We start from the raw sequence: 24,155 nt of genomic DNA on the forward strand, positions 1-24,155 counted from the left end.
GATAATAGAGAAAAAATAATAACCATGCAACCGTCTACTACAGCATCATGTCAGATAGTGCACTGTAGTGTCCCTGAGGAAAAATTCAATTCATTTACTGCTTTAGGAGAGGAAGAATTGTCTAAACTTGTTAAATCATCAAAATCAACAACATGTATGTTAGACCCTATACCGACTAAGCTATTGAAAGAAATGCTTCCAGAGGTCATAGATCCTCTTCTTAATATCGTCAATTCATCTTTATCACTAGGATACGTACCAAAAACTTTTAAGCTGGCTATTATTAAACCTCTTATTAAAAAACCACAACTTGATCCTAGAGAATTAGTCAATTACAGGCCGATCTCAAATCTCACTTTTCTGTCAAAAATACTAGAAAAGGCAGTATCATCACAACTATGTTCCTTTTTAGAAAGAAATGGTATCTGTGAGGATTTCCAGTCAGGATTTAGACCGTACCATAGTACTGAGACTGCTCTCATTAGAGTTACTAATGATTTGCTCTTATCATCAGATCGTGGTTGTATCTCTCTATTAGTGTTACTGGATCTTAGTGCTGCATTTGACACTATTGATCACAATTTTCTTTTAAATAGACTCGAAAATTATGTTGGCATTAGTGGAATTGCATTGTCATGGTTCAAATCATACTTATCTGACCGTTATCAGTTTGTAGTAGTAAACGAAGACATGTCATATCGATCACAAGTTCAATATGGAGTACCACAAGGCTCAGTACTAGGACCGTTGCTGTTCACTCTGTACATGCTACCCTTGGGAGATATCATTAGGAAGCATGGCGTTAGTTTTCACTGTTACGCTGATGATACTCAGCTCTATATTTCTTCGCGCCCTGACGAAACTTACCAATTCACAAAATTAACAGAATGCATAGCTGATATAAAAAATTGGATGACCAGTAATTTCCTACTACTAAATTCAGAAAAAACAGAGATTCTATTTTTTGGACCAAAAACTTCTTCACGTTATAACCTAGAATACTGTCTAACACTTGATGGCTGCTCTGTTAAGTCTTCGTCGTCAGTTAGGAACCTGGGTGTGCTCTTTGATACCAATTTTTCATTTGAAGGCCATGTTACTAGCATCTGTAAAACCGCATTCTTCCATCTTAAAAATATATCTAAACTACGACATATGCTCTCAATGAAAAATGCAGAACAGTTAGTTAATGCGTTCATGACCTCAAGGCTAGATTACTGTAACGCTCTACTGGGTGGTTGTTCTGCTCGCCTGATAAATAAACTACAGCTCGTACAAAATGCAGCAGCTAGAGTTCTTACTAGAACCAGGAAGTATGACCATATTAGCCCAGTTCTGTCAACACTGCATTGGCTTCCTGTTAAACATCGTATAGATTTTAAAATCTTGCTAATTACTTACAAAGCACTAAATGGTTTAGCTCCCCAGTACCTGAGCGAGCTCCTAATTCATTATAGTCCTTCACGTCTATTGCGATCTCAGAATTCAGGCCAGTTGATAATACCTAGAATATCAAAATCAACCGCAGGCGGTAGATCCTTCTCCTATTTGGCACCTAAACTCTGGAACAATCTTCCTAGCATTGTTCGGGAAGCAGACACACTCTGTCAGTTTAAATCTAGACTAAAAACGCATCTCTTTAACCTGGCATACACATAACACATTACCAATTTATAATTTCAAATCCGTTAAAGGATTATTAGGCTGCATAAATTAGGTCAGCCGGAGCCGGGAACACTTCCTATAACACCTGATGTACTCGTTACATCAGAAGAAGAATGGCATCTACGCTAATATTAGTCTTTCTGTTTATCCCGAGGTTCACCGTAGTCAACTGGATCCGGGCCGTATCCAGGTGAGACCAAGGACCTGCGCCTTGACACGACCACAACGCAGCCCTGACGTATCAGCAGAGATTGAGTCAACTAGATCATCCACTGTGAGGGCCTCATCGACACGACAGCCACGACACAGTTCCTCAACAACCGTCCATACCGGCGTGATCCTCAATACGATCCTCAATTGGATGGAACTGAAATAAATACTTTTAATGTTGCGATCCTATTGGACTTATGATAGCAACCTGAATTGTAACAAAGCACTGTTGGCCAGAAGAGAACTGGCCCCCCCGACTAAGCCTGGTTTCTCCCAAGGTTTTTTTCTCCATTTTAACACCAATTTGCCACTTGTCTGCCACCTGATGTCACCTGATGGAGTTTGGGTTCCTTGCCGCTGTCGCCTCTGGCTTGCTTAGTTGGGGACACTTGACATTTGACTTGACATTTGATATTCAACAGTGCTTTGATCTGCCTGCATTTGACTGCTGTGCAGCCAAATAATGTACCAGTTATCAATGTAAAGCTGCTTTGACACAATCTACATTGTAAAAAGCGCTATATAAATAAAGGTGACTAGAATAACAAAATCTTTCCTTTAAGGTATTTGTTTTTTGGGGGGGGGGGGTTATTGTTTTTAAAAATATAACTCAAAATTAGTAACAAACTAAACAAGTTGATTTTTTTCAATTCATAATATGTGCCGAGTCAGTTTTCTTGTTTGGCTGAGTAACAATTAGCTACATTATATTAAAAGTACTTTAACCCTGAAACCATTGGTTGTTGGATTCAGGAAACAAAATATCAATTTCAAAGTTTCTTGGCTCTTGTGAGTGTTAGTTTTAAAACGTGATAAAGATAAAGGCTGCCAGTATGTGGAGAGTCTGACAGGCCAAACATATGGAGGCTACCAGAATGCTGCTGGCACTGAATCTGTGTGTCTGAGCCAGGTGAATGGAGAGCCCTTCATAGATCCACTGCCAGACCAGACACACTCATTAAAGAAGCTGCTGTATTGTGAGTCATTTGAGTCAGCAGCTCTTGTGAACCTCCATGTTTACCAAAGGATGTTTTGGCATATAGCGCGCACGATACAGATTGACTTTGGCCTTTATAGCAATGCTGATCCAGTAAATGGAGTGACAGGATGCAGGTGTCTGACTGGCAAAGGCGTGATGAACGAATCAATTACAAAACAAATGAAAACACAAAGGCAATGTGAACGAAACAACACCTCCCTACAAGCAACCTCAAAATCTTCAAAGATGAGATTGTCTTGAAAATACATACATTCACAAGAGATTTCCTGACAAGATAAAGGAAAACAGAAAACATCCACCTTTAGAAATATACTCGAATGCTCACCAATCACTGAAGACCAGACACAACAAATAAGGGTCATCATTAGCTTAAACAAAACAGATCTGCATATGCTTCATTTTAATGAGGCAGATTTGGCATGGAGCCTGGACACAGTACCAGACAAGACTCAAAAGGGGGAGAAAACATGGGTGAGTGAGAAATCAGAACTAAAAAAATACATAAATAAATGAGAAGATAAAAATTCCCATGTGATCTTTTTGGAATAACAGGTGCATCTTTGTTTAACAATTATATTTATAAAGTATCAGGGCAGTGAACCTCTGGCACAGCCACAAAAACAGAATATGCAACTATGTCGCCACATATTGCCAGATCCTAGACAACGTTCAAGAACAAACAGATTTGGCAAACGGGCAAAGTTTCTGTATTCTTGCTTGCTTCTCACACCATATGATCTGTACTTATTCTATTTATTATACTATTATATATATATATATATATTGTAAAAGAGTGACAGGCCCATATCTATTCCCAGCCTTCTTTTCCTCTGAATGTATATGTATGTATGCAGCAGGGTGGAGGGTTTGCCCTTACCTGGCATGCAGCAGAAAGGACTTCCAGAGCGCAGTGTATGGCAGCAGGTTTTAGCAGACTATAGCACACTCAGCACACCAAAAGCAGTGCCAGACATGGCGGCAGGGGGAGACTGGAGGAAACTGGAAGCAACAACACGAGGGGGCAAACCCTCTCCTGAGGACACACACAGGACATATAATATGCTGGTGCCAACCATCAACATTGTGCCAGCTCACCAAAGGAATGCTCTTTTTTCAGCTCAATACAAATTGATGCATTTGTTATGTTTACTTTGTTTCATCTAACAATATAGAAATATATAAGGCTGAAATTTTTATAAGCATTGGAATGTTATTGCAATCCATACAAGATGCTCTAGTCTATTGCATGTTGAGATTCTTTAAAAAAAAAAAAAAAAAAAACATTTGGGTAAACTGCAAAATGATCTTCAACTGACTAGAAATGACTGACTCATATTATTATTATTATTTTTTAATTATTATTAATTAATTACTACTTGATGCTCTCTTCTCAGGTCAGCTGAAGATCATTTTGTAGTTTACCCAAAATGTATTTCTTAAAGAATTTCAACATGCAATAGACTAAAGCATCTGGTATGGATTTCAATAACGTGCCAATGCTCATAAAAAATTTAGCCTCCACTGCTGGCTTGTTTGTTGTCAACATGTAAAGCACCGACTTTGTTTCAGCAATTTGGATTACAAAAAAGTGAAGGCCTTCTGCCCTTTATATTTGCCTTCTGTAGAGAGCAAACTTAGCAAACCTTAAATACCTGACTCTGCGCTCTGAACTTGCTCTCCAAGATGCTTCTACAATGTGCGTTCATGTCTGTTACTGGAATGCTGCACCTTTTTCCGGGGATGAATAACTTTGTGCGCCCTCGTGTGGTGAAAACATAAAAGAAACGGGATGCGGCAAGATGAGGAACCTGCTTCTGGGCTGGTGATGTTTCATTCCTAAAATTATTCGTGATCTGGACTGAAATTAAGTCTAGCTGGAAAAGACTTTCCTGGACAAACCTTACACAAACTATAAGTCTATCTAATAGTAGTAACAGTAGTACTCAGGTAAAGCCTATACGGAAATTTAATAAAGTAGTCAAATTTAAATTAAAACACTGCATAGTCTTCACTGTATGAATTAAATAGCCTATAATTAATTCCAAATTAAAGCTATTATTTATTATATGCAGTGTTTATTATAAATGATTTATTCGTGCACATCATTATTTCATTTATTTATTTATTTTTAATTCATGTGCCCTCTTAATCAAAATAACTTTAAGGACATAGGTAGCCTAGTTTATGCTGCTTCTTGTCGAAAAACCGGACGTATAAATTCTCACTCTTTACATCTGTCACAATAATTTAATTTCACATATTTCATATATATTACATATTTCTTAAATAACCAAACTTCAACAACACAAATCTCTCGACCTACTGTGGGCATGATGGGTGGAGCTGCATCCCCCAACCACACCCTAACCCTACCCCTAACCCTCTCTCTCCACCAATTAAACAGGTTAAGCTCCACCCTTGAGCTCCAGAGAGAGGAAGCTGGAGGTCATTTGGCTCTGCAGCGAGCACCACTTGGATCCCTTCAGCGCAGCTGGTGACATTTTAAAGTGACGCTTGAGTGATCAAGAATATTTTAATATAAAAATAAGATTTCCTTCGGTTCCTCCAACCTCATTTTCTTTCCTTGCATCCTTCCTGCTCGCATCCTAAGGGGAATGGAGCTGAGATGAAAGGGAACCAGGATTCACAAGTGAGAAATGAGTGCATCCTCGCTCATAGCTCCTCTGGAAGCTTCCTCGCTCCTCGTTCTTCTTGGCCAAGGCCAGCTCTACCTTTGTGGACCTAATGGGTGGAGCTTGACTTAATAATGTTTAGGGATAGGCAGAGCCATTCAATAGGTGATAGGGATATGGGTAGGGTTACGCCCCTGTCTGTAAGAATAGGCTATGCACTGTCATGTAAGCTTTTTGTTTTGTCCTACTGGGTTCCTGCATGATCACTGCACAGAGAACTACAATCCTTCTGGATTATTGCAGGTTTTTTTTTTTTTTTTTTTTTTTTTGTAAGGGTATGGGTACAGATATAAGATGTCTGCCGTCCTCAAGTGGCTGTCAGAGGAAACGCAGCACTTGTGTTCTCTTATCTCAGAAGGGTATTTTGCATTTAATATCAGGTTGAGGAATGTCAGTTTAAGTAACATTTTCTGTTGGCCAAAACAATGGTTTAATATTTCATGATACCTTTCGTATTTTGTTTTTTTTAAATTATTTTAGAGTATATTTAAATGTTTGAAGGATTCTTTGCTTAGCCGGGTTCATTGCTGGTAGTATTATAGGGAGAGACGTTCTCCTTTCTAGAGAACATCTGGGGTCTATACCATGAAGCTGGTTTGTTTCAGTTTAGTTTGTGCCAACCCAGGCATCACGAAAGCACCTTGGTTTTTATCGGTGTTCATCGCGGTGTGTTATGTTCTCGGCAAGAGATCTCAAACTGAAACTGGACCAATAAGCTGTGAGCAAAGTGACACATCCCTGACGCAGTAAACTCAGTTTCTCTTGATCCAAATTAAAGGTCACTACATAGAAAAAGATTTTTAAACACAAAATCACATTATTTATTTTAATTCTTTTTTATGATTTATATTTAAATAATTTTTATATCCTTAATCCATTATACATGACCAATTTGTTTAACAATTACAACACTAGTTCCAGAAAAGTTGTGACATTGTGTAAAATGATATAAAATCAACTTTTATTTAACTGACAAAAATACAAAAGTGAAAAATTTTTCAATGTTTTCACTGGCCAAATTAATTGTATTTTGTAACTATAAACAAATTTTGATTTTGATGGCTGTAACATACTCCAAAAAAGTTGAGACAGAGGCAAAATAAAAGTGAAAAGATTACAGAATATCCAAGTTAAACTGTTTTGAAACAGTTCACAACTAGCAGGTGAATTGGTAATAGGTAGGTGAGAGGTATAAAAGAAACATCCACCAAAGACTGTCTTTGCAAGCAAAGATGGGTCATGGCTCACAACTTTGTGTCAAATTTCATGAGAGGATTGTCAAACAATTCAAAAATCACATTTTTCAAAGTAAGATTGCAAAGTATTTAGGTCTTTCACAATCTACAATACATAATATTGTGAAAAGATTCAGAGAATCCAGATGAATTTCAGTCCGTGGAAAGGCAGGACATCTGTTGAATGTCGGTGACCTTTAAGTCCTCAGACGGCATTACATGAGAAATTGTGCTACTGTGTTAAATATAGCCACATGGGCTCAGAAGTACTTCGGAAAACCATTGTCACTAAACAGTTTGACGCTGCATCAAGAAATGCAACATGAATCTCTGTTACGCAAGGAGACATTCTATGCAGAGATGGCGCCAAGTTCACATAGTCCAATAGACAGTGGAAATGTGTGCTGTGGTCAGATGAGTCCATGTCTCAGCTTGTTTTTCTTCTTTAAAATAAGTTAAAAGTTCCAGTACAGGAAGATACTTATAAGTTGGGCTAGGAAATAAAACCTTAAAAAGTTTCAAAACTATTGCCATAAACGCTCTTTTAAATGTCTTGTGTTAAGAATAACCACATTTTATTAGGATATGGACATCAGATGAGTGTAACTTCATTGAGAAAAAGTTTAATAGTTGATACCGGTGAAATGACAATATACATAATAAATAACTCTGTTATGCTTTATTTTAAGGTTTCCTTGTTAGTGTAATTATATATTTAAAAAGTACTACGTAATTATGTATTGCTAACATATACTTACTGTAGGGTTAGGATTAGGAATAAGGTTTGGTCTAGCCTGGGGTTAGTTGCATGAATAATTTACTGTTATTTCTACAGTACGTACATGTAACATGGGACAAATTTAAAAAAAAATAAAAATAAAAATGTTGCCAATAACTTGAACAACTTAGACAACTTGAAATAGTCTACTGTGGTTCCTTGGAAATCATTATTACCAAGGCATGAAAATAAACAAGATGAGAGACCATTTATATTTGCTGAAAAAATTTATTACCCTCAAAACATTTACAGTTCCATTTCAGCAGATGATTTAAATTACTCTTGTGAAGGTGAAGTAAAATAAAATGAAAGAGTAGAGGAAATATTCACAGTGCAAAAACATACAATTTGTAAATCAGTGTGCCCCAATGCCTGGACACCACTCTCCCGTTACCTCTGTAACAATATTTTCATACTGTCATAATGATATGTTTCTCTCCAGCTTAAACACACAAGAGATGAGGTACAAAAGGGCTTTTGCAACTCTGCAAATTTCACAAATCTGCAATCACATTCACATTTCTAAAGTGCTTCCTCTACATTGGCCTTAATGCAAAACCATGATGTAATGTGAATCTGCAACAGTTTTAAATGAGAACCAAAATATTCATGAAAATTCAGAACCCAAATAACCTTTATCATTCAAGTAGCTATTCTCTTGCATTGATGGGAGAGGTTAGCGTTGTCAGACACAAAAAAAAGCATGTTGTTAACCAATGAGAAACAGCAATAAGAATGAAAGCTGAACCAGTACTTAAACTTTTCTGCAGAACAATATATTTTTTTTTCAATGCTTCTTATGAGTAAATTAAATCAATGGTTAAACCTATAAATGAATTAAACAGATACTTTTGCCTTGTGTTCATCTCTTTCACTTTCATCTTTTTCCTTGTCATCTTTGTCTTTGTCCTTGTTCTTTTTGGACTTTTTTTTCTTATGTTTGTGTTTCTGTCCTTTGAGCTCTGATTCAGACTCATTACTTGTATGTTTCTTATGCTTTTTGTGTTTTTTGTGCTTCTTGTGTTTCTTCTTTTCCTTCTTCTCCTTTTTGTCCTTTTTCTTCTTTTTGCTGTCCTGACTGCCCGGAGAGCTGGGGCTGCTGCTGTGTCCATGGCTTCCAGAGGGGCTTGGACTCTGGCTGCCACTGCTGTCCCTCTCTCGTCCTCTCTGCTCCATTTTGCTCTCAATGTCCGAGGTCTCGCTGTCACTTTCGCTGTAGTCAGGGACAAACGCAGCCTCATCGGTTTCCCGTGTTAAATCTGATGACAGTCTCGTGGAGCGCACCGATGGGATTTTGATGTGGTCACCATGTATGCCACCTTTCTCTGCATCAGACCTAGGCTCTGGAGTCAAAGCTCTATGAGGAGTCCTGTGCTCCCGGTCCTTTACAGGACGCACATCAGAATGCCTAGAACCCTGGCTGTCCTTACTGCATGGCCAGTCTCCTTTGTGATCCTCTGGGCCAGTTCGTTTTGGCTCTGGGGCATTCTGCGATGACGCTCTCTTATTCCTACTTGGACTTGGACTCCTATTCGACTCCTGTGGTGCATCAAGTGTTTTTCTCCCAGAGTCTGTGTGTAAGTCTTTTACCCTTGAGGGTGATACTCTCCTCCTGATTGGACTTCTCTCATCTTTTGATCTTGTGCCTAAGTGGTCTCTTGCATCATCTCTATGCTCTGGTTTCCTACTGGCAAGGCCTGTAGTTGTCTCTCTACCTAGTGGCTTTCTAGAGGTTGGTTCAGGCCTGTCAGCTTGCCTGTCTCTGGATAACTGGGAAGAAGAGCTCCGTTCACTGCTATGGTCACTGCCTTTCTCCTGCGCACGCTCTCTCTCCTGATTAGGTGCACTAGGTTTCCTTTTATCAGTTATATCACGATCTGCAGTGCTGCTGCGGTCTCTTTCTTTCCCTCGGTCCCGTTCTCGCTCTCTGTCTTTGTCCTTGTCAGAATCTTTCTCCTTATCGCATGACGTGGAGTCCTTGGCAGGTTTGACATCTGCCTCTTTGGAGACAGGTGGAGCTTTGTCAGCGTGAGGAGACTCCTTGTCAGTTGATTTCGCAGCAGTGTTTTCCCCTGAAGGAGCAGAGCTGGATGTGTTGATGCTATCTGTTCTAGTGGCAACCTTAGAATCATCGTCCTCAGATTCATAGTCCTCCTTTTCCCACTTGGAACGGGGCACTTGTATCATGACGATTTCATCCTCAGCAGGGGTGGAGCTGTCATTGGTGTATTCCTCCAAAGTCTTTATCACAGTCTTCTTTAGGTCAAGCTTCTCCTCATGCTTTTTGATGGGGCTTCCTCCTGTGGAGCTGGTGCTGCCAAACACAACAAACATGAATAAATTGATGGTACAGATTAAAAGAAAATAAGAGTTGCCAAGTACTTTAATATTTTAATTATCTCACCTGGTGTAATCAACCAATAAGGATCCTGACCCATCGGAAACATGCACCTTCCTCCTCAATTTTCCTCTAGACTTGTCCGTCTTACTCTTTCCTGTGGCATGAGCAGAGTCCTCAGCTGAAACTGGCCGATCAATGCTAGATATTCTCTTGCCAATTTCCCTGTTGATTTTAATCTTTCTTACAGGCTCTGGCTTAATATCCATCAGAGATGGAATAGCTACTTTTTCCTTCTCAACTGGCCTTTCGGTCTCCAGTCTGGGTTTAGGTTTTGGAGAGCTTTTGGCCATGTCAACTTCCATTTTTGCTATTTTTAATGGAGGGACATCCAGGTCTTTCAAAGAAGGCTTGTCATCTTTCCGTTTCTTTTTATCCAGTTTGGCATCAACTGCCTTGGTGGGCATCTTCTCCTCAGTTTTCACAGGCTTCTCTGGCTCTTTTTTAGGGACCTTCCCATCTTTGTCAGGAACTTTGTCTTGCTTTGGAAGGTCTTTCACCAATTCCTTCTTGCTTTTGAGCTCATCTTTGATGGGCTTCAGCTCCTGGTGGTGTTTGATGGGCCTAGACTGCATCAACTTGCGTGGGAGCATGAGTTTAGACTCTGAAGACTGAGGTTTACTTAGTTCAGATTTGAGGGATGGTTCGTCTTTGACTCTCTTTATGGCTGGTTCAGTGGGAGCCACCTTCTCTCGCGGTGCATCGGAATCCTTCTCTCTAGTAGGCTTTGACATCTTTCCTGATGTTTCCTTCTTTTGCCCACTGGATTCAGACCTTCGTTTACCTTTGTCAGCTTTGCTTTTAGTCCTCTCTTTCTTCTTTTCAGGGGTACTCTTGTAGGGCACTGCAGCACTATCCATGGGCTCATCCCTGACAGGTGTGGCATCATCACGGCTTGAATTCATCAGCATGGAGTCCCCTTTACGGTCATCTTTCCTGGATTCATCCATAGAGTCAGAGTGGCTGAAGAGGTCACCATCATCTCTCTTCTTTTTGCGATGTTTCTTATGTTTCAGAGACTTAGGATCTGTAGCGGTGCTGCCACTTGGTTCTCTGTCTTTGATAGGTTTCAAAGACTCTTTGTTAAGCCCTCTTGCAGCTCCAGTGGTGTTGACATGAAGGTGGCCATACTTCTCAGCACACTTCTCTTGGTATGTCATGGCAACTCTGCCTCTCGGAGGAACACTGTGGCTCTGAGGTGGCGGTGGGTAATCCTCTCGACGTCCCCTGCCATAGGGGGAGTTTTCTCTTGGTCGGGGAGGAGCAAAACGCTCAGGGGTATAGGGATCTCTGCCGCCTGGAGCACGGCCTCTCATTTGACCACTTGGTGGGTTGTTATAACTCTTAAGGTATTTGTCGTACCACTCCCTGTACTCTCTTTCCCACTCCCTGTATCGCTCTCTCTCATAGGGGTCACTCTGGTCTACGTTTCGGCCATAATAAGCCTTAGCATCGTAAGGAGGGGGCTCTCTGAACCTCCCTGTGTATTTGCGATCACCCTCCATTTGAGAAGGTGGTGGGAGTTTCTTGCTGGGACTGTGATTTCTATACATTGGGGATCTGGAGCGGGAACGATAGATTCCACTTCCCATTCCACTCATTTCCCTACCCCTAAACGATGGAGATCTACTGTGGGAGCGATGGTATGTAGGAGTGCGTGACCTGGATCGATAGCTACGGCTTCGACCTCGGCCCCTGCGGGGGTATGGTGACCGAGAGTAGGAGCGTGATCGGGAACGAGAGCGTGAGCGGGATCTTGACCGAGATCGGGATAGTGATCGAGAGTAGGAGCGTGGTGATCTGGACCGAGAGCGAGATTTTGAATAGGAATAAGATGAACCACTATAGGAGGAACCCCTGTATGGAGATTTTGATCTGAAAAAGAAAGATAAATTAAGACAATTTAGTTGATGCCAAACATTTCCCATCAAAAATGACAGCTTGCAGGTGGAACTGTATTTTTCCTAACCTAGAGTAAGATCGCCTTCTCTCCTTCTGGATCTTTCTGTACTCCAAAAGCTCTTTGGCAAAGTCATTGGTAAACTCTTCAAGTTTGGACTTCTTCTCCCTGGTAACGAATCGACATTGGGAACTATTTATCAAAGACAGGAAGGAAACAAAACTTTGCAGTTAAATCTTGGTTATTCATTACAACACACATGATTATGAGGAGTGAGAGTGGAAGAATCCACACAATACTTAACACAATCCAGATTTAATTAAAAGGTAACTCAAAGACACAATAAATAAATCATGATGCTACAATCAAAACAACCATAACTATTTTCAACTATACATATGAGGAATGAGCCAAATAACCATTCAACTAAATAAATATAACTTTAATATATATTGTGTACTCTACTTACTCTTCCTTAAGTCTACGCTGCTGGCGGTAAAACTCCTCCTTGGACAGAAAAGGTGCTGCTGGCATAGAAGGGATTGGGTTGGCTATAGGTGGTTGGGCACCAGGAGGCACCCACGGAGCCGTCACAGGTGGGACAGGTGGAAATACAGGTGGTGGAATGTTGAAGGGAGGGGGAGGCTGCTGTCCTGGTGGATACTGTATAGGATACTGCTGAGGAACAACACCAGGTGGCTGAGGCATAGGGTGTGGTGGAGGAGGAAACAGACCAGGAGGCGCATACACTGGAGGGACTACAGGTGGAAGATTTTGCACTGGAGGAGGCTGTGTTCTTGGTGGTCGCTCACTAGGAGGTCTCCCTCTATTCGTGGACCTGATAGGATAAATAGACAGGAGTCAAGTTCTCATCTTTTTTGGATTAAAAATGATAATGATTTTAAGATTGCATTCTTTGATACTTACGGATCCCATGCAGGACGGTTTCCAGTTGGCCTTGGTCCACTAGCCCTTGGCTGTCCTAAAAAGGAAGAAAAAAAAAGAAAAAAAAGAAAGTGTAAATATTAAAAACAGCAAAGTCTACAGAAAACAACAACAAAAAACCTAGATTGTGTTGATTTTATCTTACCTGGTCTGTGCATGTGGTGCTGAGGCATATTCGGCTTCCCAAGTACTGGGACATGGAATCCCTAGGCAACACAAATAGAGAGAGTGGGATCACTAAATTGTACTCATGGAAACAGGTTGAAGGCTGCACAGTATATCTGCAAATCTCCCAGAATTCAATTTTTTTCCCATGGTTTGCACCATAGAATATTCTATGGTAAGTCTATTCTATGGTAAGTTAACAATTTTTATCTCGGAAAAAAAAACAAATAAACCTTGGTCAAATGGTGGCTAAAATGTCAGTTACCCAATATTTTAGTTTTAAAGGAACTACTCTTGCTCATGTAATATGGTCTATGTAATTCTCTTATTTTAGCTAACTTAGAACTTAAAATACTGTAAAAAGGTAATACCTTTGGAAAAGCTGAAGTTGTCAGGACAGAAGGCTCTGATGAAGGCACAACAGTAGATGCTGAGACCTCTGGTTCCCTGAAGAAGAAGAAGAAAAAAAAAACTTTAACAACTGCATAGACAAACTCAAGTCCAGTACCTCATGTTTTACACAACCAGTGGATCCTCTGAAGTGCTAGAAAATTATTTACTTGGATGAAGGAGGGTCATCCTGCTTAGTAGAGTGCTGAGGAGAGTTCACCACAGGACTATAGCTTGATTCTGCAGGTGCAGTGCTGCTGTGTACAGTAGAGCTGCTAGAAGAAGGTGGGGTACTGGAGGGCTGATGAGTGATAACCGGCGATAAAGGTGCAGCAGGTGTACTTTGGGGAGGGGTGCTATCAGCTGTTGAGCTTGGAACATTGGCCATAAGAGGGTCCTGCTGGCGTGAGGTTGCCAGTCTCAGAGGTGGCCGCTGGGCAGAAGCCTGAGTTGGGGCTCCCTGTGCAGATACTTGAGCAGCAGCTGCAGCTTTTCGAATCCTCTTGGTATATCCTGTTTCATTCCTAAAATTATTCACTGCCTGGGGTTCCAAAGAAAAGGTTGTGTTAATGTTCTACTCTTAAGTTAGAAGCAAAAATAGGCGTTTAACAACGAAATACGATTAAGATAGGGATTTCTTACTTGGCGCAAGAATTTGTTCGCGATCAAAGCATCAGGAGATACATCCGATTGTTTGCAGGTTGGGCAAACATGTTCGTCAGACTCCAGCAAACATGTTCGAATACCTGTGGCCAAAAGACTGTGAGCTTTCAAAAGTAAAAAACACTTCACCTTTCTGACATCTGTTTGTACAGACACTTACACTCATCACAGTAGCTATTTCCACAGCAGGGTATAACCACAGCATCTGTCATAAGATCCTTGCAGATCAAACACAGCAGCTCATCAGGTACAGGATCTTCTTCCTCTGAAGATGAAGATTGATTTTGGGGCAAGAATGGTGGCTTCTCTTTTTTCCCAATGGCATAGGCCTCACTAAACAGACCAAGCACAATATGATTAACTAAATTGACACATTGAGGACACTACTCGGATGGCTTTGCATAATTATGGTGGAGCTGAAAAATTTCCTTTAATACAGTCACTTACAGAGAGACCAAGTATACTCACGCATCAATAGTAGGAATAGCATATATTCCACTGTTGGTCAACATGACTCCCTTTCTGTTTGGATCATCAACCTCCACCATGAAACTTCGAGGAATTCCTGTGCTTTTCTTTATTCGTTGAGGAGCTTCAAAACTTCGATCCTGCTAACGCACAGTTGATATTCAAGATTAAATTTCTTCTCCAACTAAATGAGCATCCCAATGCTAAAAATGCTTACACAAGCGAACAGTTATAGTCAGCATCACCTAGTTCAAAACAATTGTAATGTTAAAGCAGCTGTGATAATGAAAACCCAATTACCCCATTTGTTGGGCAGTTTCTGATATAATGTCCAGTTTTTCCACAACGAAAGCATGTGTAGTTTGGTGGAGGTGGACCAACAAGCTTCTTTGCATAACTAATGAATAGAGATTCATGTTAGAATTGAGGCTGAGAGCAATTTTAAATAAACGGTCAATGTCTTGAATTGCATACTTACTGGATTGGGTCATAGTCATGGTTGGACTGAGACATCATTGCTTTTATTTTGTCTTCCTCTGATGCATTTGTTTCAGCAAGATTGGCTGTCTGTTTAACAGGTAATAATGTTTTCACAAATAAAATCAATGTCGGAATGTTCAATCGAGCCCAGAGATTTGCTGAAACCTTGTCCTGTAAGCAGCAGCTTCTTGCCTCTATCAGTGCGTGATCTTTAAAAATACTAAAACGTAAAGTATGAGTAACACCTCAGGCCTTAAAATGAGAAACAAACGGACAACACACATTTTAAATTAACCAAAGCAAGAGAGCATAAAAATAAAATTAATAAAAGACAAACTAACTCTCATACAAGGCTTAATATCAACTACACACATGCATTGCCCGTTGTCTAAGAGACTTTTCTCCACTTATTTAATTTTATTGTAATGTGTCAGAACAGCAGATTTCACATTAACACACAATGCAGTCATGGCCTACATGTACACAGTACCAAAAAAAAATGCCATGATTTTCTATATTCTGGGCATCAACCTGAAATTCAAATTTGCAATTGTACCAAAATTACACTATATTGTTAAAGGATTAGTTCACTTTCATATAAAATTTTCCTAAATTTACTCACCCATGTCTGTCTTTGTTCAGTCGAAAAGAAAGGTTTTTGATGAAAACATTCCAGGATTATTCTCCTTATAATGGACTTCAATGGCCTCCAAACGGTTGAAGGTCAAAATTATAGTTTCAGTGCAGCTTCAAAGGGCTTTAAACGATACCAGACAAGGAATAAGGGTCTTATCTAGTGAAAGGATCGGTCATTTTTGAAAAAAAATGTAAATGTATATGCTTTATATATTGAATAGGGAAGGCGTAGGACATACAGCGTAAGCTTTTTGAAGAATACGAAAGTACGGTTTTGGCGGAAGCACTTGGAAGCATGTTTAAAGCCCTTTGAAGCTGCAGTGAAACTTTGACCTTCAACCGTTTGGAGACCATTGAAGTCCACTATAAGGAGAATAATCCTGGATTGTTTTCATCAAAAACCTTAATATCATTTCGACTGAAGAAAGACAGACATGAAAATCTTGGATGACATGGGGGTGAGTAAATTATCAGGAAAATTTTATATGAAAGTGAACTAATCCTTTAAGTATTTTGACATCACATGAAGAATAAAGACAAATAACCATTATCCATATAGAGTAAATGCTGCTGGTGTCTTTAAAGTACGGTATAAAGAAAAATATAGTTTTGTGTAGTCTGTTCATATTGCTCTACAAAAAAGTCCAGGTAATTTTAAATTCCAGAGTGCTTAATTTTTTCAATTTAAAAAAAAAAAAAACCCACCTGCAATTAGTGTAATGTGGGCAAGAGGCTTATATGGTAATCCACACTGATAAAAGACAAACTGCTCACTCTTTACAGGACCAGGCTTTCACACAAGTATAAACACAATTATACATATCACAAACAATGAGCACATACTATCAATAATTCTAAATATAAATCTTACGTTTAAAATTTTAATTAAATGTAATTACTGATATGCAGTATAATACAAAATTATCAATATTACTACTGATAAGCAAGTTTCTGGCTAATGCAAAACATACAATTTTCACATTATGAGTATTACACAACTAATTTCACTTCACATTCTGTGTATATATATATATATATATATATATATAAACAATCTGGATGTGACAAACCACAAGATTTGACAAAAAAAAAAAAAAAAAAGAAAAGAGAAATGAAATATTGCATGCTTGTGCCTACATTATGGCTTGCCAAAATGAAATATTGCACACTTGTGCCTACATTATGGCTTGCCAAATCCAAAACACTTAAGTTAGATACAGTAGAGCAGAGTTTATCAAGTAGTTAGTAGTTACAGAGTTTAAAATACCTTTGAAAGCAGGGCCAGTGAAATGGAAGAAGAATCATCAATCTGTCATCAGGAAAAAAAAACATTAAAACAAAGAGGGGTTCACCACTATGACAAGGCACAAATCTATCATGCCCAATAGAGAGAAATTGGACAACTGAAAGTCTTCAAAGTTAACACTATATAAAAACAAAATAATTAGCAATATTACAACCAAATCCTAATGGAAACGCATGAAATTTGTTTAAAAGTGTTGTTTACACTTTTAAAAAAATGTTCACACACCAGTTAATTGAACATTACATATTTTATCTTGAATAAGTTCATCACTAGGGTTGTCACGGTACCAAAATTTCAGTAGTTCAGTACCAACTCCAGAAATTGATTCTCAGTACCAGAGCATAAACAATTGAATTAGGTAAAATTTTGTCCCATTTGGTCTCATCCATTGGTTATCACTGTCAATCATTGTAGTTTCATATTCAATCATGCAATTAAACACTGTTGTCAATCCAGAAACTTTGCAGTGTACTTGGCAGCATGAAAAACTTAACTTGTATTTAGATGGTGAATGGTTAATAAACAGAAAGCAAGAGAAGAGCCCTTTATAATCACTAAGACAGTCAATCTCAAAAGCGCAAGCTCACTGAATTCTGCACTCTCGGCAATAAAAAAAAAAAAAAAGCCTTATTTGTTTAAAAGTCTTATTTGTACAATGAATCTATTATTCACATCGTGTTTACACTTTGTTGGTTATAATGATAGGATTTCACGCTGAACAAAACCAAACTCTGAGCTTTCATAGGTGTTAAGCGAATTCTGACTAACTTACTGACTAGCACCTCTGATTGGCCATAGTTTTCAAGTGCTCAACAGATATGATTGTGATTGGCTACAATGTGCAATGCTTGTAAAAACACATTGCAAATAGAAACCTTTGATGCCCAGAGCGCTCAAACAAACATGAACGAGAGTGTTTGAAAATAGCGTGTATCAGTGGGTACTGAATATACCCGGTACTCTGTACTACCGGTACTGGAGAAATGCTGGTACAGGCAACTTTTTTTTGTACGGACTGGTACTGGTAGTACCGGTACGTTTGACAACCCTAGTCATTACCAATTAATGGATATTTATGAGCTTTTAATCACTGTGAACAAAAAAGTATAGCTTCATAGCCGTTTCACAGACTGCACCATTTACTTGAAATCTAAGAAAGATGTAACTTGTCAAAAAACCCTATGGAAAGTGAACACACAGGGCCTTAAGAAAGATGTGAGGGAGTTAAACACTGAAGTTTTATTGTACAGTAAGTCATATAGAAAATGCAATTTATTCATAACTATAATACAACAGGCCATATAGGATATGAAATACGTATTTAAAGCTGTTCACTGGAATTAGGTACTTTTGTAAATAAGTGTCCTACATAATGTGCCTTGTAGCGGGTCACTGCTTTTATAGCTAGTTTGGGTCTCAACATCACACAAGTACATGGGAGAGAAGCAAACTACAAGTGCTAACAAAGAAAAAAATGGTATAGCATTATTGCATAGTATATGTTCATCTGTCACAGTGGCCAGTTGCATAAACTGCTTAGACTAGTCTTAAGTCTTTTTCTTCAAGACCGGTCCTAATTTTTTTTTTTTTTTTTTTAAAGTCAGTTAGATAAAAAGGTAGATTGGTCTAATTGGAAGTGAAAAAGACTGATCACCCCTTGGTTAACTGCAAGTTGGTCAAACTAGTTCTTAAGACACAGTCTTAACAGTGGCTAAATTTATGCAACTGGCCCAGTAGCTGCTCTGCATACATTAGAAATAAGACATAAAATATGGAAAAAAAAGTACAAGTCACATGATTCAAGTATGAATAAGCAGATTTCTGTTTAGCATTAAAGTACAATGTTCAAAAAAAGAGGGTGGTGAAAAAAAGAAAAAAAAGTTGTTAGAATAACTTTTTTAGCACAATTTGCCATGTCAGAATGACACAAACACTAGCTGAAACAATCTGTAATTACAAAAGTTGTGCCCAAAAATCACCCTCTCACTCATACCGACTTTTTTCCCCGATCACCAATAAAAACAAAATCTCACTATAAATACCAAAATATAAGACAATTGTATTTATACAACTGTACAATTGTTGAATAAACCGCTGGTCTGGAATTTCACCCAAATGTGTTGTTCTTTTCTTCCATTTCCCAACAGCTTTTGTAAAATAAAGCAATAAACTACAAGAAACAATGTAATTTTACAAAGGGTAAGAGAAAACCTCTTAGGTATGACTATTAAAAAATGTGTTCAAATAGTTAAAATTGGAATGAATTATTCCTGTCACATATTATAGTCAAGCAACTGTATATTTGCAGTAGTACAATGTATAATTTCTTATACATTAAATTGGCTCTCTTAAAAGGAAAAAAATTCAAAAAATTAGGATAAATGTAAATTAGCATGAGAATTCACAGAGAATTTAGTATGCAGTTTTAACTAGAGCAGGGAATCTAAATCAAGTTGCACTACTAATTTCTTTTCCATGTATGAAAAGTAAATTATTAAAACTGCATAAGTCTTGTTTGATTATCCTTTGAATGCCAAGAGCCAGTTTCCTAAACACCGAGTCAAGAACAAATCGCTAGTATAAAAAAACAAACAAAAAAAAACACACGATTCACCTTGTCAGTTAGTCCAAGGCAAGGGTCATTATGTTTTAGGTGATACACTTTGATAAACATTCAGTCTCTCTCCCTCTCTCTCACACACATTAATACATCCACACAACTAAATTAAGCTATTGTGCCTTATAATACCAATTGTGTAAACATGAGTAGTCAGACACTGAAGCTGTATGATACAAGGTGAAATTAATAAATAACACAATGTATTTTTTTTATTTAAAAACAAACAAACAAAAAACACAGCTTTTTACAGATGTGTCACTTTAAGGACAAACAAACTGAACACTGGCCATGTTCAAGAATTATAACGTTAGATCAATATGATCTTACACTACACTGTACAACAGAATTCATATTTGTAGATGACTTATTCAATGTGAAACAGTGTATTAGCATGCGCACAGACTTCTGTACACACTGGAAATTGTATAAAAACATGAATATCAACGCAACAGCTTTAGCGAATCACACAATATAAACATTAAGCTCAACACACTTTGTTATCTTCAAACAGATTTCAAAGACAACACTGAGGAGCATGAGAAAATTTACCTAAATTATTTCAAGACAAAGCAACTGCTGAGGAGTTTGAAAATGTGTGTAATGAGACAAGGAAATGAGGTGTTTTTACATACTGCTTTTGAAGATCCACTTGGTTCAGATCGATCGCTGCAAAACAAAACAAAAAGAAAAGAGGTTAACTTCCAATTAAAATAAGTGTCCCAATCACCCTGAATTCACCCCTATGGATTTTTTTCATCTGCCTACAAACAAACAAAAGATGACTTTTATATCAGTACATTTAAAGAAGAGTTCAAATATTCACAATTGCTCTTTTTCATACAATGAAAATACACAGTTTGCGGCAGGTTTGACAAGTGGCTCAAAATACCATTGATTTTTACAGCTTCTATCACAAGTTTGAACAGAGAGAAGCGTGAATAAATTCACAACTTCAGTGGAAGGGAACATTCTTTGCTAATGACAAAATGTATAAACATCTTACGAGTTTGGATTAATATTTGAGCAATCCCTGTTGAAAAAAAAAAAACAGCATATGCTGGTTAGGTATGTTTTGAAGCATGGCAGCTGGTATATGTTGGTCCTTAGTTGGTCATGAGCTGGTTTAAGCTGGTCCTGAGCTGGTGAGCGGGACCAGCACTTGACCGATTTCAAAACACTGCTTCATTAAGCTTTGGAGCGCTGTGAATCTTTAGTGTTGAATCAGCAGTTCGGAGGCCAAAATAACGTGATTTCAGCAGTTTCCCGGTTTGACACGCGATCCGAATCATGATTCGACACAAAAGATTCATTATGCTCCAAAGCTTAATGAAGCAGTGTTTTGAAATCGGCCATCACTATATAAGTCGTTATTTTGTTTTTTTGGCACACCAGAAATATTCTTGTCGCTTTATAATATTAATATTGAACCACAGTACTCATGTGAACTGATTTAAATATGTTTTTAGTACATTAATGGATCTTGAGAGAGGAAATGTCATTGCTGGATATGCAGGCCTCACTGAGCCATCGGATTTCAACAAAAGTATCTTAATTTGCATTCTGAAGATAAACAAAGGTCTTACGGGAGTGGAACGGCATGAGGGTGAATAATAAATGACATTATTTTCATTTCTGGGTGAAGTAACCCTTTAAACCAGCTCATGACCAACTAAGGACCAGCATAAACAAGCTCAAACCAGCTGGCATGCTTCAAAACATACCTAACCAGCATATGCTGTTTTTATCAACAGCGATTTTACGAAAATGACAATCTTAGTTCTGGGGTGAACTATGTTTTTTATCATCAAATCAGACCTAAAGTTTCTGCTTTGAGAACATACTCACAAAACAAGACAATATAAAACACTGCAGATGTTAAAAGCAAATTAAAGTGTTAATGTACTTACATGACATATGTTTTGCTTGTCGACTTAAGCCCTCCAATAGGGATTCGTCTGATGATGACAGACGAGTTTTTGGGGATGAGGGCTCCATCATCAGTGTATTCTGTAAACAAAGACAAGGACGACAAAATCATTAATCAACATGCTACATCCTTCTATTCATTTGTCTACTACACCATGGACCGGAAACGAAAGCACGCGTCGTAAACACGTACACAAAATGGAGTCTTCACTGCACAAGTGTATGGGCAACATCTACATTTAAACGTAATTAATACTCATAAATACACTACCATAATAATATGCATAACAGTTGATTTCACAAACGTAAAAAAAGTCGACTTTAAATGATATAACGACAACGGTGTTGGCCGTTTTACGTTAGCTAGGAAACATTATCTTTGAGTTTACTACAACAACACACATTTTCAGATACAAATATTATATATGTACTCTATCACGCCATCATTAGTTGTAGTTTAAAGCAAACTCAAAGACCACATACAAACAACTAATTTGCCTAGCTTACCTTCTTTAGTTTGAGCGTTGGTGATTTGTAGGTCGCAATCCGCGGCCTTCAGCTTTTCTCGCCCCATAATCTGGCGTTTCAAATCACTGAGCGTGATGTGAAGGCCATCGAAGGTGACCGTGTCGTAGTTAAGTTTAGAAGAAAACTTGTAATGGACACAAGACATGTTTAAACAATCCTTGTGGTCAGATACCACCACACACAACCAAACTCAACTACAATTCGCACGATCGCGTGGGCTCTCCCACCGATCAACCTTATTCAATGTCAGTTTATCAGCTTAACAGTTTAAGAATAATAATAATAGCCATATTTGCTCATCTCAACACTCTCTTTAATCAAGAGTCACCACTAAGGAGGTCGTGTGGATTTAGCCTCAAATGAATAACTGCGAATTCAAAATATCAAGTGTTCAAAGAGATAGTGATCAAGTGCAACACGCAATCTTAATTACGCAAGTGACTTTTAGTCCACGGAATTTCCCAGCAGAAGCCAGAAATTCTCCTGCGGTTTCGCAATGTCCCAGGACCATATGGCGGTTAGCCGTGAGCTGTCCGTAAGGTCCAACTCGGATAAAGAAATATAGAGTTCAAACGGTGTCCGTATGGGTGAACGTGTAGAGTCCTGCCAAATATGTCGCCCAAGTGTCCGCATCAAAGTTCCTCCGAAATGTTTGTTCGATGTAGTCCAAATTTCAACAAAACCCAAACCGACGTAGTTTGAAGCAAGGCCTGAAACAATGTGCTAGCAGCTAGTGTGATCGACCTAAAATGGCGTCCATCACACATACAAAAAAAACAAAAGACTAGTACAGCAAAACCATTACAAAACGCTAAAACAAAATGAGCAAGCAAAACGGTCCTCCTTTTATCGAAATACTGCCGCGGTAATCCAGTCGCCCCGTCGTCAACCCTGGTGACCACATAGGTGTTTTTAAATCACAGTTTGAACGTACTACATGCGATTTCGAAAACAACCCAACGACTCCACGCATTCGAGGGGTTTCCGCAGAAAGCGCAGGGGCAAAGAATAAAGACGTTACTAGGAGGGGCCATGACTACGCATGCGCAGAGGCTACGAATTGCGGAAAGTCAACATCGATTGCAAGAATAGTAGCCTAATAATAATGTTTAAGAACACTAATAAAAACAAACAAAAATTAAAAACTTTACACAAATCTCAGAAGCATGAGCTTTTATGTTTTTAAATGCAAAGATCTTTTTCAAGTCGCATGGTTTCATTAACTAGGCCACTGCCAGAACATGTTTGTTAGTAGATTTACATTACATTATATAGAATTTTTCAGGCAAAATGTTTTGGTAAAATGTCAAACTAAATGTACAGTCGTCTAGTTCTGCACCTTACAAAAGTTACACTTTGAATAAATGTTCATTTATATTTTCTTTGAGTTTCCTTGGAATAATAATTAGGCTAGCACATTTAAATTCAATGTGTAATTATTGCGTGATTTAATTTAAAAGAAATTTATTTACATTTACATTTACTGTAGCCTATACTATAAGATGTAAGCGATAATAACCAAATTTTATTGAGTATGGACACTTTTTTTTTTTAATTTATAAAGAGAGGAATTATTATTTATGACCACCAGATGGCGGACTATAACTACAATTTACTAATTCTCATAGTAGCCCCCATGTCACAGAGATGTTGTTAAACACACAGGCAATCGTCTATATTAATATATTCGATATCTAACCAAAAACCATTTCTAGTACAACACTTAGGCTATATTTTATTGTAGTTCTTTGTCAATCATATAGGCTACATTGTTTAACAGCAGAATAGGCTTCTTAATTTTGAAGGCCTTTTAAAGATGAAGAGAATTCATCAGTTTTTACTTTATTAAAATGCTAATCTGTTGCAAAGCTGTTGCACTTAGAGAAACAAAGCGTCCAATATAACAATATTGTTTAGAAAACATTACAGTAATTTTAGCTCAACAATCCCTGTTCATGTGGGATTGAATCACTGTCGTGATAAGAAAGCTAAGTCGACCAATGCCAGCAAATGTTTATTTTCAGAAAGCATGCATCTGTGCACTATTTATTCTTCTGCATGTGTCTGCAGTATATGGAGATTTGCTCAGGCTTAGTCTTACTGTGTTCTTTAGGCACAAGTAAAATATAGAATGTGAATGAGAACAGTT

The 24,155-nt window shown here is 38.3% G+C and overlaps 1 protein-coding gene across 3 annotated transcripts; it reads right to left on the minus strand.

The window, feature by feature from the left end:
* Positions 1–7,789: 7,789 nt before the first annotated feature.
* Positions 7,790–23,010, minus strand: rbbp6 (retinoblastoma binding protein 6). 3 transcript variants are annotated; one of them, XM_051885996.1, is made up of 17 exons: positions 21,986–23,010; positions 21,460–21,559; positions 20,185–20,218; positions 16,894–16,935; positions 14,989–15,077; positions 14,811–14,907; positions 14,511–14,650; positions 14,203–14,375; positions 14,022–14,125; positions 13,550–13,920; positions 13,361–13,436; positions 12,970–13,030; positions 12,807–12,861; positions 12,349–12,717; positions 11,949–12,071; positions 9,986–11,854; positions 7,790–9,895 (listed from the first exon to the last, which is right to left on the minus strand). In XM_051885996.1, exons 1-17 carry the CDS (start codon positions 22,149–22,151, stop codon positions 8,419–8,421), a joined length of 5,346 nt encoding a protein of 1,781 aa, XP_051741956.1. In that variant the 5' UTR covers positions 22,152–23,010; the 3' UTR covers positions 7,790–8,418. The 3 variants fall into 3 exon arrangements, with proteins under 3 accessions (XP_051741956.1, XP_051741958.1, XP_051741955.1); XM_051885998.1 differs by having other exon boundaries at positions 11,949–12,047; positions 14,511–14,653; XM_051885995.1 differs by having other exon boundaries at positions 14,511–14,653.
* Between the last annotated feature and the right edge of the window lie 1,145 nt (positions 23,011–24,155).

Source organism: Ctenopharyngodon idella, chromosome 3 (genome assembly GCF_019924925.1).
Source record: "Ctenopharyngodon idella isolate HZGC_01 chromosome 3, HZGC01, whole genome shotgun sequence".
Classification (NCBI taxonomy): Eukaryota; Metazoa; Chordata; class Actinopteri; order Cypriniformes; family Xenocyprididae; genus Ctenopharyngodon; species Ctenopharyngodon idella.

Excerpts from the sequence above, each read along its gene's own strand:
- rbbp6 (XM_051885995.1), bottom strand. The coding sequence starts at position 22,151 with ATGTCTTGTGTCCATTACAAGTTTTCTTCTAAACTTAACTACGACACG. Across the intron at positions 12,718-12,806 it reads AACCGTCCTGCATGGGATCC|GTCCACGAATAGAGGGAGAC; the intron begins GTAAGTATCAAA and ends TTATCCTATCAG. Across the intron at positions 11,855-11,948 it reads AGAAGGCGATCTTACTCTAG|ATCAAAATCTCCATACAGGG; the intron begins GTTAGGAAAAAT and ends TTTCTTTTTCAG.